We start from the raw sequence: 14,322 nt of genomic DNA, 5'->3' as shown, positions 1-14,322 counted from the left end.
TGCCACATTTCAGGCTTCAAACATAAAGATATAAAACTGTATTTTTTTGTGAATAATCAACAAGTGGGACACAATCATGAAGTGGAACGACATTTATTGGATATTTCAAACTTTTTTAACAAATCAAAAACTGAAAAATTGGGCGTGCAAAATTATTCAGCCCCCTTAAGTTAATACTTTGTTCTTCACAAAAAAAATACAGTTTTATATCTTTATGTTTGAAGCCTGAAATGTGGCAAAAGGTCGCAAAGTTCAAGGGGGCCGAATACTTTCGCAAGGCACTGTATCTCTGAAAACAAGTAACTTCATCTTTAGAGCTTGGAGCCATGGGGAGGTCATGAGATCATCAAGTTCCAAGAATACTTTTTGGAACACCTCAAAAGGTATATTTCAGTTTTTTGGAGTACCTTAGATTTAAGCCATAGATGAGGCCCATAAACAAGGTACATGACTAACACTGGGAATACCAGCCAGGACCTCTGCTCCTTTGATGCAGATCACATGTGTAACCGATGTGAAATGGCTAGCTAGTTAGCGGTGGTGCGCACAAAGAGCGTTTCAACCGGTTGTCTGCGTGTGCAGAGGGTCCCTGGTTCGAGTCCGGGTCGAGGCGAGGGGACAGATGAAAGCTATACTCTCTCTCATTAAGGAAGAGTTCAGAAGAATTACAACTGTTGCTCGAGTCCACCTTTATGCAGAATCTGGACGATTATACACCAAAACTATTGGACTTGTTTAAGTCAAAAGGAGGTGCTGTGAAGGCGGACATGCAGAAAATCCTTGAAGTTCTGTACGGGGTACAGTATGCACAGTAACACCTTCACAATAGTATATAGGTTACACTGTATGTATTCAGTTGCCAGTATTAAATGCAAATATTTGTTTAACTTACTTACTTACTTACTTACTTACTTACTGACTTTATTGTCCCCATGGGGAAATGTTGGTGCAGATCCCATGCTCTATATTCTGGTGCAGATGCTTCACAGTGAACAACTTCATCACATGCTGAACGAGGTCCTCTCGGATCATGGTGTTGTCAGCATCCTGAGTGAAAAAATTAAGAAATAACAGACTAGGCTACTAGATTAACTGTGCAATTTGAGAGGAGAGAAGGGGAAAGAAAGGAAGATAGCTCATTTAGAGATAAATAAGGATACCAAAATAAAAACAACCTTTTATTCTGTGATAAGGTCTCCAACCCTCTCGCCTGGGGATATGATCAGGCCACAGACCACACTGTCTCTTCTTTCCTGGATGGTGTTGCACTGTAATATGATGTCAGCCAGAGAGATATGCTGAGAAGGATTATCACCACAGCAAGCAAGCTACTTGGAGTCAAACAGACAGGCCTGGATGAGATCTTTAAGGTCAGGACACTCCGGACTTTGAACTACTCCCCTCTGGGCGCAGGTATAGGGCACCCCTCAGCAGGAAAAACAGAACGAGACAGTAATTTGTGCCAGGTGTGATATTCCTCCTAAATAGCTCGGGCTAATGTTCCTATCGACTCAGTAAGGCCAGCAGGCTAGTCTTTAAAAAATATATTTTATTGGTATGTAACTGTTATGAAAGTTGTATTGTCAATTTTGTTTGTATTTAAACGCCACTTTAAACGTGTACATGACACTGCAACAAAATTTCCCCATGGGGACAATAAAGTCAGTAAGTAAGTAAGTAAGTAAGTTAAACAAATATTTGCATTTAATACTGGCAACTGAATACATACAGTGTAACCTATATACTATTGTGAAGGTGTTACTGTGCATACTGTACCCCGTACAGAACTTCAAGGATTTTCTGCATGTCCGCCTTCACAGCACCTCCTTTTGACTTAAACAAGTCCAATAGTTTTGGTGTATAATCGTCCAGATTCTGCATAAAGGTGGACTCGAGCAACAGTTGTAATTCTTCTGAACTCTTCCTTAATGAGAGAGATCTTCTGAACAGATAAGAACAAAAGATGATCTGAGAGTCATAATGCTATTGGGAAACCCCTCCCAAAGCATGTGCAGAGTGATAATGTTCAGACTAATCTTTAATGCATATTTAATTGTAGATTAGAATATTAGGTCAAGACAACACAAAATATTTAAATCAATATACACTTTTTACCTACAATAACTATTTTCATTCAGCTGAATTTTGTTCCTGAGTGGGCTCAAACAGGGCTAGCCATCTTTCTTTGAAGTCCTTCACAGGAAGGGCCTGAATGGCATTTTGGAAATCACAATGTTGTAGTTTTTTATTTATTAATTTTATTTAACCTTTCTTTAACTAGGCAAGTCAGTTAAGAACAAATTCTTATTTACAAAGAGTAAACCACTAGCTAACTTTACAGACATCACGGCCGTTAACTAGCTAGCTTATCAACGTGCAAATAAACTCAGCAAAAAAATAAACGTCCCTTTTTCAGGACCCTGTCTTTCAAAGATAATTCGTAAAATTCCAAATAACTTCACAGATCTTCCTTGTAAAGGGTTTAAACACTGTTTCCAAAGCTTGTTCAATGAACCACAAACAATTAATGAACATGCACATGCAGAACGACCGTTCTAACAGCTTACAGACGGTAGGCAATTAAGGTCACAGTTGAAAAACACCAAAAGAAAGATTACACCGAGGCTTGTACTCTGAAGCGGGATCGATTTGGAGGTGGAGGGTCCATCATGGTTTGCGGCGGTGTGTCACAGCATCATCGGACTGAGCTTGTTGTCATTGCAGGCAATCTTAACGCTGTGCGTTACCGGGAAGACATCCTCCTTCATCATGTGGTACTCTTCCTGCATGCTCATCCTGACATGACCCTCCAGCATGACAATGCCACCAGCCATACTGCTCGTTCTGTGAGCGATTTCCTGCAAGACAGGAATGTCTTGGCCATGGCCAGCGAAGAGCCCGGGTCTCAATCCCATTGAGCACATCTGGGACCTGTTGGATTGGAGGGTGAAGGCTAGGGCCATTTCCCCCAGAAATGTCCAGGAACTTGCAGTTGCCTTGGTGGAAGAGCGGGGTAACATCTCACAGCAAAAACGGGCAAATCTGGTACAGTCCATGAGGAGGAGGTGCACTGCAGTACTTAATGCAGCTGGTGTCCACACCAAATACTGACTGTTACTTTTGATTTTGTCCCCCCTTTGTTCAGGGACACATTATTCCATTTCTGTTAGTCACATGTCTGTGGAACTTCTTCAGTTTATGTCTCAGTTGTTGAATCTTGTTCATACAAATATTTACACATGTTAAGTTTGCTGAAAATAAATGCAGTTGACAGTGAGAGGACGTTTCTTTTTTTGCAGAGTTTATATATTGACGTCCTCAGGATCTTCAAACATCCTAAATCGAAGTCTACCACTGGGCACAGATGTCATTTCAACATTTAGTTTTGATTTAATTTTGGTTGAGATGTCAACTAACATGAATTCAACGTGAAATCAACAAAGGATTTCACATAATTTGATTTAGGTTATAAATTGGGTGAAAACAATAAAACAGTTTTCGAAGTTGATTCAACGTCATCAGATTTTATTTTTGTTGTTGTTGAAATGACGTGGAAATAACATTGATGCAACCAGTTTCTGCCCAGTGGGCAATTTCTAGTGATCAGTCTGACCTCACAACCTCATCAACATTCCAGGCACCATATATAATCATTTCTTCAGCCCCCTTACCTATATCTCACACTCAACCCCTCTCTTGAACAGCCCTTCCGTTTATTCCCTTTGTCCACATTCACACCGTACACTTAAAAAATAGACGTTTATCCATAAACTGCGAATTTCGAAGGGAAACTATGCGATCTTGTTGTGTGAGGTTTGGGATAAGGATGTTAAAAATATCCAATGCACAAGTGCTCCTCCCCCGTATCTATTCCAAACAGAAACTTGACCCAGTGGATGGGGACATTGACTGAGGTTTGCAGCTGTTCTTTTGACTATCTTCCACTGTCAGTGTCTGGGAATGTCCTTGATAGGTTACTATTAGGTTTGGTGGTTTAAACGTTTTCCATGGGTTCCTAATGTCTCTATACTGTGCTGTTTTCCGTGCAAATTACGGACTCTAAAGATCCAAGCTATTCTATAATTTACCCCCCTGCAGTGTTAGAAATGCAATCATGCCTTTCGGTAACACCCACAACAACTTCAAACTCAACTTCAAAGTTGAGGAGGAGTACCCTGACCTCACCAAGCACAACAACCACATGGCCAAGGTGCTGACCAAGGACATGTACGCCAAGCTGAGGGACAAGCAGACCCCCTTCTGGCTTCACCTTGGATGACGTCATCCAGACTGGTGTCGACAACCCTGGTGAGTGCCACATATCTCCCAAACACCCCCTTATTATTTTTCACACAACAGTGGTATATTAATGTCTGTCCTACTATGTAGATGTGCTACCTTTTTACCGTCCTCCCCCTCCTCTCCTCAGGTCACCGCTTCATCATGACCGTTGGCTGCGTGGCTGGTGATGAGGAGTCCTACGAGATCTTCAAGGATCTGTTGGACCCCATCATCTCAGACCGTCATAGTGGATACAAGCCCACAGACAAGCACAAGACCGACCTGAACTTTGAGAACCTGAAGGTAGTGTCTAATTCTCCTGACATGTTTTATGGGTTTCATTTCCTATAAGAAATGCCAAAGAGTACTGCTGAGTAAAATCAGTGTGAAAATGTTTGAATAATCTCTACATAGGAGGTTGGGAATCTCAAACTTCTTTGAGACACTTTAAATGTTCTGGTCTGAAACTCTGTTGTGACCTTCTCTCTGAGTAGGGATGTAATGATGGCAGGTAGCCTAGTGGTTAGAGCGTTGGGCCAGTAACCAAAAGGTTGCAAGATTGAATCCCTGCGCTGACAAGGTAAAAATCTGTTGTTCTGCCCTGAACAAGGCAGTTAACCCACTGTTCCTAGGCTGTCATTGTAAATAAGAATTTGTTCTTAACTGACTTGCCTAGTTAAATAAATAAAAAAGTATAAAAGAATTACCTGAACCCCAACTATGTCCAGCCGTGTGTGTACTGGCCGCAGCATCAAGGAATACACCTTGCCCCCCCACAACAGCCGTGGCGAGCGCAGAGCAGTGGAGAAACTGTCTGTTGAAGGTGAGCCTTCCAGCTATCAATAGCTACAGGACATATGCATACACAGGATTATGCATGAAGCTAGGCAGTAAAACACATGAATTGGAGATCTGAATTCTTAGCCACTCCTCAGATGAATTGGAAATAGAGATCAAAAGTGAATCCTTAGCTGCAATAACTAGTGCATGGTGTCAGATAACTCCAGGCAGGGATATACCATGTTAAGAGTAAGGGGAAACAGGGGTTTTCTGTATCTCCAGTTCTGAACACCCTGGATGGTGAATTCAAGGGAAAGTACTACCCCTTGAATAAGATGACCGATGCCGAGCAGGAGCAGCTTATCGCTGACCATTTCTTGTTTGACAAGCCCGTCTCCCCCCTGCTGCCGGCGCTGGTAAAGCCCCTGACTGGCCCGATGCAAGAGGAATCTGGTATGCACCCAGAACACAGACCCATACCAATAGTCAACCAAAACAATACTGTATTGTACTGTACAGAATATCCCACAATGTATCATGGTGATGTATCATGTGAAACCTCATCCCTCCTTTCTGAAGGCATAACGATGCCAAGAGCTTCTTTGTCTGGATGAATGAGGATCACCTGCGTGTCATCTCCGTGGAGAAGGGCGGCAACATGAAGGAGGTCTTCAGATGCTTCTGCGTTGGTTTGAGAAGGGTATGTACTGGTACTCAAACCATTTTGACATGGCACAAAAACACCCCTAACACAATGGAAGCGCAGGGACACAATTATAAGAATATTAATTTAGGTTAACCCAGAACTAAAGTCTTGCGTAACTGGTCCGATGCTCAATTAAGATTTCGGTCCAGGGATAATAAACTTTTTTTTCTCTTTTTTTTCCCGCCTAAATGACATACACAAATCTAACTGCCTGTAGCTCAGGCCCTGAAGCAAGGATATGCATATTCTTGGTACCATTTGAAAGGAAACACTTTGAAGTTTGTGGAAATGTGAATTGAATGTAGGAGAATATAACACAATAGATCTGGTAGTAGAAAATACCCAAAAAAGAAAAACAGTTTTTTGCTACCTGAAAAAACAGAAAGGTCAATGTTCCAGCCATCACTCTGGTTGTAATTCCAATTATGTCCACAATATGGCAGCAGTGTATGTGCAAAGTTTCAGACGGATAACTTGAAATATGAGCGAACTACATGACATTTAGTGTGAAGTCACCCAGGTACATTTGGGCAAATCGTGAAGGAGACATTTGCATTCATATTACATTTTTCTGCAAGAATATCATCAAATCTGTATACTTGGACTTTAATTGAGCTTTTCCAGTATTAGTATATTAACAAGAATTTAAGCTTTCAGCCGATATAAGACACTTACAGTGCCTTGCGAAAGTATTCGGCCCCCTTGAACTTTGCGACCTTTTGCCACATTTCAGGCTTCAAACAAAATATATAAAACTGTATTTTTTTGTGAAGAATCAACAACAAGTGGGACACAATCATGAAGTGGAACGACATTTATTGGATATTTCAAACTTTTTTAACAAATCAAAAACTGAAAAATTGGGCGTGCAAAATTATTCAGCCCCCTAAAGTTAATACTTTGTAGTGCCACCTTTTGCTGCGATTACACCGGCGAAATCATGATTTGTTCAAAGCACCGGAACTAATGCTGCTTGTTATCTCACACATCCCGTTGTATCATGGCAGATCAACACTACTACTACCACTACCACCAGGCTGCGTCTGCAGAAGCGTGGCACAGGTACACACACACACAACAACAAAAAACATCCAGAGCAACTGCTGATATATTCAACTCTAAATCGTCACAGATCACGACAGTCTTCCCTTTTACCACACAACAAGTAAAAAGGAACAGAAATTAAAATAAGTGAAAGCTATTAAGAAATAGCCAGGGAAAATGTATGGAGTAAAAAGTACATTATTTTCTTTAGGAATGTAGTGAAGTTAAAGTAAATGTTGGCAAAAATATAAATAGTGAAGTACAGATAACCCCAAAAACTACTTAGGTAGTACTTAGTATTTTTACTTAAAAGTACTTTACACCACTGATTTTTGGGACATTTGGATAATTTACAGTATGAGTAATTTTGCAGAGATTGTCTGAGACATACACTTAAACCCGCTTCTCTCTCCCTTTTCCCTGCTCTCTACAGGTGGCGTGGACACCGCCTCCGTGGGTGGAGTGTTCAACATCTCCAACGCATGGCCCTAGGAATCAAGCGGTACAATGACGACAACCAACCTGCGTGTAGTGGAGATATTTTTCTTCTTTCCTTCTGCCTCTTCTCTCTCTCTCTCCTTTGTCGGTCTTCTGTTTTTTACTTTCATTTTCTTCCTTATGCCATTACATTACATTGGTTGTAAAAAGTTATAATTGAAAGTTATCATTGAAACTGTGGTCCAATAAACCTATTACCATGAACCAATACAGATGTCGATGTTTGGTCTTTCTTGGTCATGCACTCAAGGTAAGAGCATAACAAGTGTTAAATCAACTTGAAGTTTACACTGTTCTTATATTGTCCCACACTACATTAGCTTTCTAACAATTTCAGTTTGTTGCTCTGTGAATAGTTGAAATTTAACATATACTAACACTGCTTGTTGGATTTACTCTTCACTGGCGTCAAGTGTTAAAATTAAACTCCATCAGAATAAATTTGAACTTTAATAGTGACTACATTTGAACAGTATAGTGTAAACATGAATTGTTACACAAAATCAGCTCTGTGTAAATGTTTGGCCACTAATAGAGTAGACTACCTTTTACCACAGTAAGGTGTAGACTAGACCAGTGGTGTAAGTACTTTGAAGCAAAAAATACTTTAAAGTACTACTTAAGTTGTTTTTTGGGGGTATCTGTACTTTATTTGACTATTTATATTTTTTACAACTTTTACTTGTACTCCACTACCTTCCTAAAAAATAATGTACTTTTTACTCCCATACATTTTCCCTGACACCCAAAAGTACTCATTACATTTTGAATGCTTACAGGGGTGGGCAACTCCAGTCCTCGGTGAGGCCTCAGCAGGACAGGAAAATTGTCAAATTCACAAACTTATCAAGAGAACATCCCTGGTCATCCCTACTGCCTCTGATCTGACGTACTCACGAAACACCAATACTTTGTAAATTATGTCAGTGTTGGAGTGTGGCTATCAGTAAATAAATTAAAAAACAAGAAAATTATGCCATCTGGTTTGCTTAATATAAAGGAATTTAAAACGATTTATACTTTTAACTTTTGATACTTAAAGCAATTACATTTACTTTTCACACTTAAGTATATTTAAATCCAAATACAGTACTTTGACTTTTACTCAAGTAGTATTTTACTGGGCAACTTTCACTTGAGTCATTGTCTTTTAAGGTATATTTACTTTTACTCAAGTATGACAATTGGATACTTTTTCCAATAATGGAATAGACTAATAGTTATTAAAAGTGCTGTTAAGCCATGGCAGCACTTACATGGTTTTCAAGGGCACGTTGAAGCTCACAACCTGGAGTAAACACTGAGACAACATCGTGTGGTGCTTGTGTGTTTGCTGGGTAGTAAGGTAAAGATGATATTCAAAGCCTAACTGTCCAACAATGAAGGAGGAAAAAAGTTATTATTAGCAGTAAGAGCAATAGCAAGAATCAAGTGATGATCACGCACGCAGCAAACTGACAGATTCATTGGAAGACAAAAGTCAAAGAAAAGGGAAAAGATAACATTTGTGAATTTTATTTCTCGTCAGCTCCATGTTTCTCACTTTCGCTGTAGACCAAAAGCACCAGGGCCTTTGGGCTACACAATCTTACATTGTTTGTTTCTGAAGGGGTCAATGGGTGAACAGAATTAGGCGTCCAGGTCAAAACGTGTCTCTTCATCCATCTCATTGGCCTCTATTGCATATTACATCAACGGTTAAAACAAATAAACAGTTCCAGCATGACAATGCACATTACTTAAATACTGAGCCCCTGGGGCCATAATAATGTTTCCAACAACCATCTATACCACTGACAGTCTCTTATAGGCATACCAGCACACATTGTACTATCTTTTTCTAAATGCATTTCATAGGTTTGTATTCCACCTGGAAACATTTTTTTCCTTCACCTTAGCAACCACTGTGGATATGTTCAACCAGATGCTTCCCTTTCATTCCTTAAAAACTTAAATGGACGTTTCTATGGCTTGAACGCAACCCAACCCCAGATGTGCCTGACCATCAGAGATGGTCTCAATTTAAAACATTTGTAAAATTGCAGAATTTGTAACAACACATTGGAATGAAAAAAAAAAGTATGTTATTTTACATTTTGTTATACAGTAGAGAAATTCAGAGATTTGTGAATTACATTTCGGAATATCAAGTGAATCAATTTCCCTGTAAGTAATAGGAGTCAAATCATTGGAATTTACCCCAAATCTGCCATCTGTACTTGTGATGGGGGGGGGGGGGGGGAGAGCAGGGACAATACCCAGTACAGTTTCTCTGTGTCCATAATCATGTCGAAACACTGACTGCATCTTTATTTCATAAAGCATCCACCTATGGGTGTGAATCATTCCATTTTTTACCACCAAAACCCAAACTCTGAAGTCATGCAGGATTGCAAGTTGGTATTGTTCCCTATTGTCATTGACAGAAACTGCTTAAAACTAGAAGCACTTCCCTTGTTCTAGCTATAAATAAACCTTGACCGCTAAGATATATACTATATTCATATATTTTATATTCAGCCATTAACTGGCTGATATGAATCCAGTTTTTTTTATTACGATATTCATCTAAAAAATAAATAAAAGTACCTGTGCAAATATCCACAAATTGAAGTGTTCACATTTAAGACATTGGCGCCATCCAGTGGCTCATTATGGGCATGGCCCTAGGGTCCACTGGAAGGAGCTGATTCAAGTCAAAGCAAAGTGCATTGAGGTCTATATTACCTAATGCTAATATACACCACAATGTTATAGGACATAGGACTGACCCTCTTCAGGTCAATAAGTGTGTCTGTCTGTACTGTAAAGGGCGGTGAAATGTAGTGGACTAGTATTGTTCTCCTATATAGGGGATCCTGTCATGGGGCAGACAAAACAGCACAAGGAGATTCAGAAGAGATGATTCAACAACGTGTCTGTGAAGCAGATGACAGTTGTGAGTGTTTTTGAAAAAATAAACGACAGGAGGAGGATTGCAAAAACAAACTGACATACAGACAGCAAAAACACTTGTGATGAAGATCAAACCCTACATGATCACGTTAGTCTGACTGGTTAAGTCACCACGAGCAAAAAGCCAAAACTGAGACCGAGAGCGTTAACAGTAAATAACCAGGCAGACATCTTGGTCCCTGTAGCCTACATGAACATCACAGTACATCCTTCATTCTAATCAGGAGGAGGGTGAGGAAGCCTTTTTGAGGTTCTTATTTTCCAACATTGTACTTTTACTGTATGTAGGCATCCTGTAAGAGGAGCAACAGGGAAAACACAGCATCCCAGTCACATTGTCTTTATGTCTCTCTCTGTCTCTCTAAATGACTCCTCTGCGTGTCTATGCACTTCCCCTACAACCCACAGTAGCCGACCCCACATGAAAAAATACATTAATATACTATGGTAAAAATACTGTAGTATTACTATATTTATATACTATAGTATTCACTGTAGCGTTTTGCAGACTTTACTATAGTATTCAACTGTAGTGTTTTTGCAGACATGACTGTAGTGTACTGTAGTATATACTGTAGTGTTTTTGCAGACATGACTGTAGTGTACTGTAGTATATACTGTAGTGTTTTTGCAGACATGATTTACAGTTTACTATAGAGTTTACTATTGTTACATATACCGGATAGGTGCAGTGAAATGTGTTGTTTTACAGGGTCAGCCATAGTAGTATGGCACCCCTTTAGAAAATTAGGGTTAAGTACCTTGCTCAAGGGCACATTGCACAGATTTTTCACTTTGTCAGCTCATGCATTCAAACCAGCAACTTTTCGATTACTGGCCCAGCGCTCTAACTGCTAGGCTACTATAACCTGTAGGTAGGTAGGAATGGAGTCTGAACGGATACTTTAGAGCTTCTGCTCTTTTCCATAACCTGTAGGGAACACAATATATGGTCTATACTTGGCATGTAGGTTTCTCATTCATGGGTGGCACAAATTGGGGTACGGGGTATGGGAATGGGTGAGGTATATGCAAATGAATATTGTAGAATTACTATAGTTAGAACACTGTAGTGTTTTTTGCGGGTACTGTAGTATTTTTGAGGAAATTACTGTAGTATTTACTATAGTATTCTACAGAATACTACAACATGCTATAGTACTACACATGATCAATGGATACTACAATGTGGAGTTAAGTATTCTACAAAATTCTATAGTAAGCACTACACGATCGAGGGATACTACAGTATGGAGTATAGCATTCTACAGAACACTGCAATATTCTAAAGTAAGTACTACACACGATCGAGGGATACTACAGTGTGGAGTATTGTATTCTACAATATACTACAAGATTATATAGTAAGAACTACACGATCGAGGGATACTACAGTGTGTAGTATAGCATTCTACAGTATACTACAAAATTATATAGTAAGTGCTACACATGATCGAGGGATACTACAGTGTGGAGTATAGTATTCTACAGTATACTACAGTTAACTACATAATTCTATAGTAAGTACTATAGTATTATATAGTAAACTGTAGCATTTTGTCATGTGGGATAGTCATCAGCAGTAGACAAAACCAGTTTGATCTGAAGTTCACCAATGTCAAAATGTTGAAGGGTGTCAGAGTAGAGGCACCAGTGTGTGTAACAGTGGAAATGGGATTGGGTGGTTTCAGTTGCCTCAGAAAAAAACAGATTTTGATGTTCACCTTCAATGTAGTGAGATGGCTGAAGATAAATCGGCATGGCACGGAATAGAAATCAAACGAAATTGCATTGCATCGCATTGCACTGAACGCAATATGACATTTATATATCTATATCTATATATATATATATATATATATATATACATATATGTATATATGTATATATATATATATATATATATATATATATATATATATATATATATATATATATATATACATATATACACATATACACATTCATATATACATATATACATATACAACTTACTCAAATACACAGAAATAAAATATTTCAAATACTTAAATAATCATGTACTTCAAACATTGTCTGTTACAAATTTGGTTCACTAGTATGTCTGACAGCTTTTCATTTTGGCAAAGCCATGTGGCATTCAAGGGCGCAATGTTCTGCAGTGAACCGCGGTTGGATTTGCTTCCTTTCCAGCCACCCTTTCAGCCATAATACATTGAGTTAGGCTATTTTATGCAGAGGAACTGTGTAACTCTTTCATTACTTGAATTCAACTTTGCTGAAGAAAGGTAAAAGGGATAGATCATATCGTGAGAAGTATGGGATGAAATGCTTAAAAACAGCTTGATATGATTATTGGTAATGACCAGTTCCAACACAGACATTGATCCCAGCCAATCAGAGGGTTAAAATAGTTTCTCAGGAAAAGGAATGTGCCAATGGAATTACTTTGGAAGGGTGTGTGCAGGAAACCAAATGTACAGGTAGCTAAAGAGGTATGAAGGTGAAAAAATAGCACTATGAACCACAGTTTTGATCTACATAGATTAGGTTTTCATATTGCCGCTAATGGAGCATGATGTGTACCAAAGTGTATACTACCTGATCTTATACATTAACAAAACAGCTTATTACGGTGTGGGTTGTACAATACTACAAAACTGAAACCTATATCTGTCCAGTTTATATGTGTCATGTGCTATAAGACTTACTGAGAAAGATTCATGGTGTGTCCGAGAAAACATCCCCATCTGCTACTTTATTCTGTTGATGATATTGTAAGCGGAAAATGGATGTGAAGGTCACCATTGGCTGGTTCAAAGTGTCTGTCAACTCCTCTGTCATTGCCAATAATTCAATCCCGCCCATACCATGCACACAATGAAAGACAGAGCAACTGTCTCCCTATTTGTGCATGTTGTCCACTGGCGACAAGTCCTTGGATAATCACTTTATCCATATTAATGTTCAAATGGGAGAAGAATGACCAAAAACACATACAGTGACACGCAGAAGACAATCAAAGACGGCGAGACACAAGAAATGTTTTCGAGAATGTTTTCGATAGTGTCGGTTCGGAGGTGGTGATGGTTAAAAACCACAATGATACCAATCATAAAAGTAATAGTCATTCTGGCTAGAGTTAACGATAAAAAATATGAAGCTGGATATCTCTCTGGTCCGGATCCAGTGGATGAAGTTGGGGGAGGAGATGCTTGAGTCTGTGTGGCGTGGGGGGTTTGGGTGGTTAGGTTGAGACTGGTGTGGAGGGGGGTAGGTCTTTAGCCACGTAAGAGACAGGAGGAAATGTATTTATCTGCAGCCCCAAGTCCCTTTATCTATTTCACTTTCCATCCTTCTCAACCCCCATTATATTCAGAGTTCGAGGTCCTTTGAGATTTGCGTGGCGATGTCCCGGAAAGCAAGCGGTGCCCCCCAGAGTCGCGTGTAGCGCACCCCGTTGGAAGACTCATTGTTGGCGGCGCTGCCCCCTGTGGAGAGGTGGCACACCTCGGCCTCAAAGGCCACTTGACCACCGGCCGCCCCGTGGGTGCAGGAGAGCAGAAAGGGGCCGGCATGGTGGACCTGGCAGCCGCAACCCCGTGCCGCCTCCCGCAGAGCCAGCACCACCTCCGCCGGGTCCCGCCGCCCCCCAGGTCCCCTCAGATCCCAGCCACGTCCGACGGCCCGGGGCTCGGACGCTTTTTGATGCCCAGGTAAATGGCGACTGGAGGCCAGTAAGGGACAGAGAAGTAGGAGAAAGGACAGAGGTGTGGAAGAGTGGAGGAAAAAGGAGGAGAGAACAGCTGTTAGAGAGAAAGGGGTAGTAAATGTGGGTAAGTAGAAAAACTTGTGACGGGTTGTTGAATCTAAACTTTAATGTCCAGTTAAGGTGTGCAAGTTTACTGTCTGAAACTTGAGTTCTAGATGGGTTGACGAAGGGTTGCCGGATATACTGACCTTGTGACATATACTGACCTTGTGACCGCAGATCGGCAGATTCCCTCAGGTTCATTTGTGACCCTGCGTAGAGAACAGACACACACACACACACACACAGTTAAAGGGGGAATCGGAGA

At 40.2% G+C, this 14,322-nt stretch overlaps 1 protein-coding gene and 1 pseudogene across 8 annotated transcripts in view; one reads left to right on the top strand and one right to left on the bottom strand.

The window, feature by feature from the left end:
* Window positions 1-4,082: 4,082 nt before the first annotated feature.
* LOC110533492 lies at window positions 4,083-4,647 on the top strand (annotated as a pseudogene).
* Window positions 4,648-12,223: 7,576 nt separating this feature from the next.
* The window catches only part of mark4a (MAP/microtubule affinity-regulating kinase 4a), a 52,697-nt gene continuing 50,598 nt past the window's right edge, over window positions 12,224-14,322 (bottom strand). For 2 of the 8 annotated variants that reach the window (XM_036989880.1, XM_036989879.1), the window contains exons 16-17: window positions 14,204-14,266; window positions 12,224-13,970 (exon numbers count right to left, since the gene is read on the bottom strand). In XM_036989880.1, the coding sequence (XP_036845775.1) occupies window positions 13,619-13,970; window positions 14,204-14,266 (415 nt within the window). In that variant the 3' untranslated portion in view covers window positions 12,224-13,618. Of the gene's footprint in view, window positions 14,267-14,322 lie in introns of all 8 variants that reach the window. The other 6 variants (XM_036989884.1, XM_036989883.1, XM_036989877.1 and 3 more) reach the window with 4 other exon arrangements.

The sequence above is a fragment of the Oncorhynchus mykiss genome, chromosome 10, assembly GCF_013265735.2.
Source record: "Oncorhynchus mykiss isolate Arlee chromosome 10, USDA_OmykA_1.1, whole genome shotgun sequence".
NCBI classification, from domain to species: domain Eukaryota; kingdom Metazoa; phylum Chordata; class Actinopteri; order Salmoniformes; family Salmonidae; genus Oncorhynchus; species Oncorhynchus mykiss.
The sequence above is the reverse complement of the archived record's forward strand: the minus strand, read 5'-3'. Positions and strand labels throughout refer to the sequence as shown.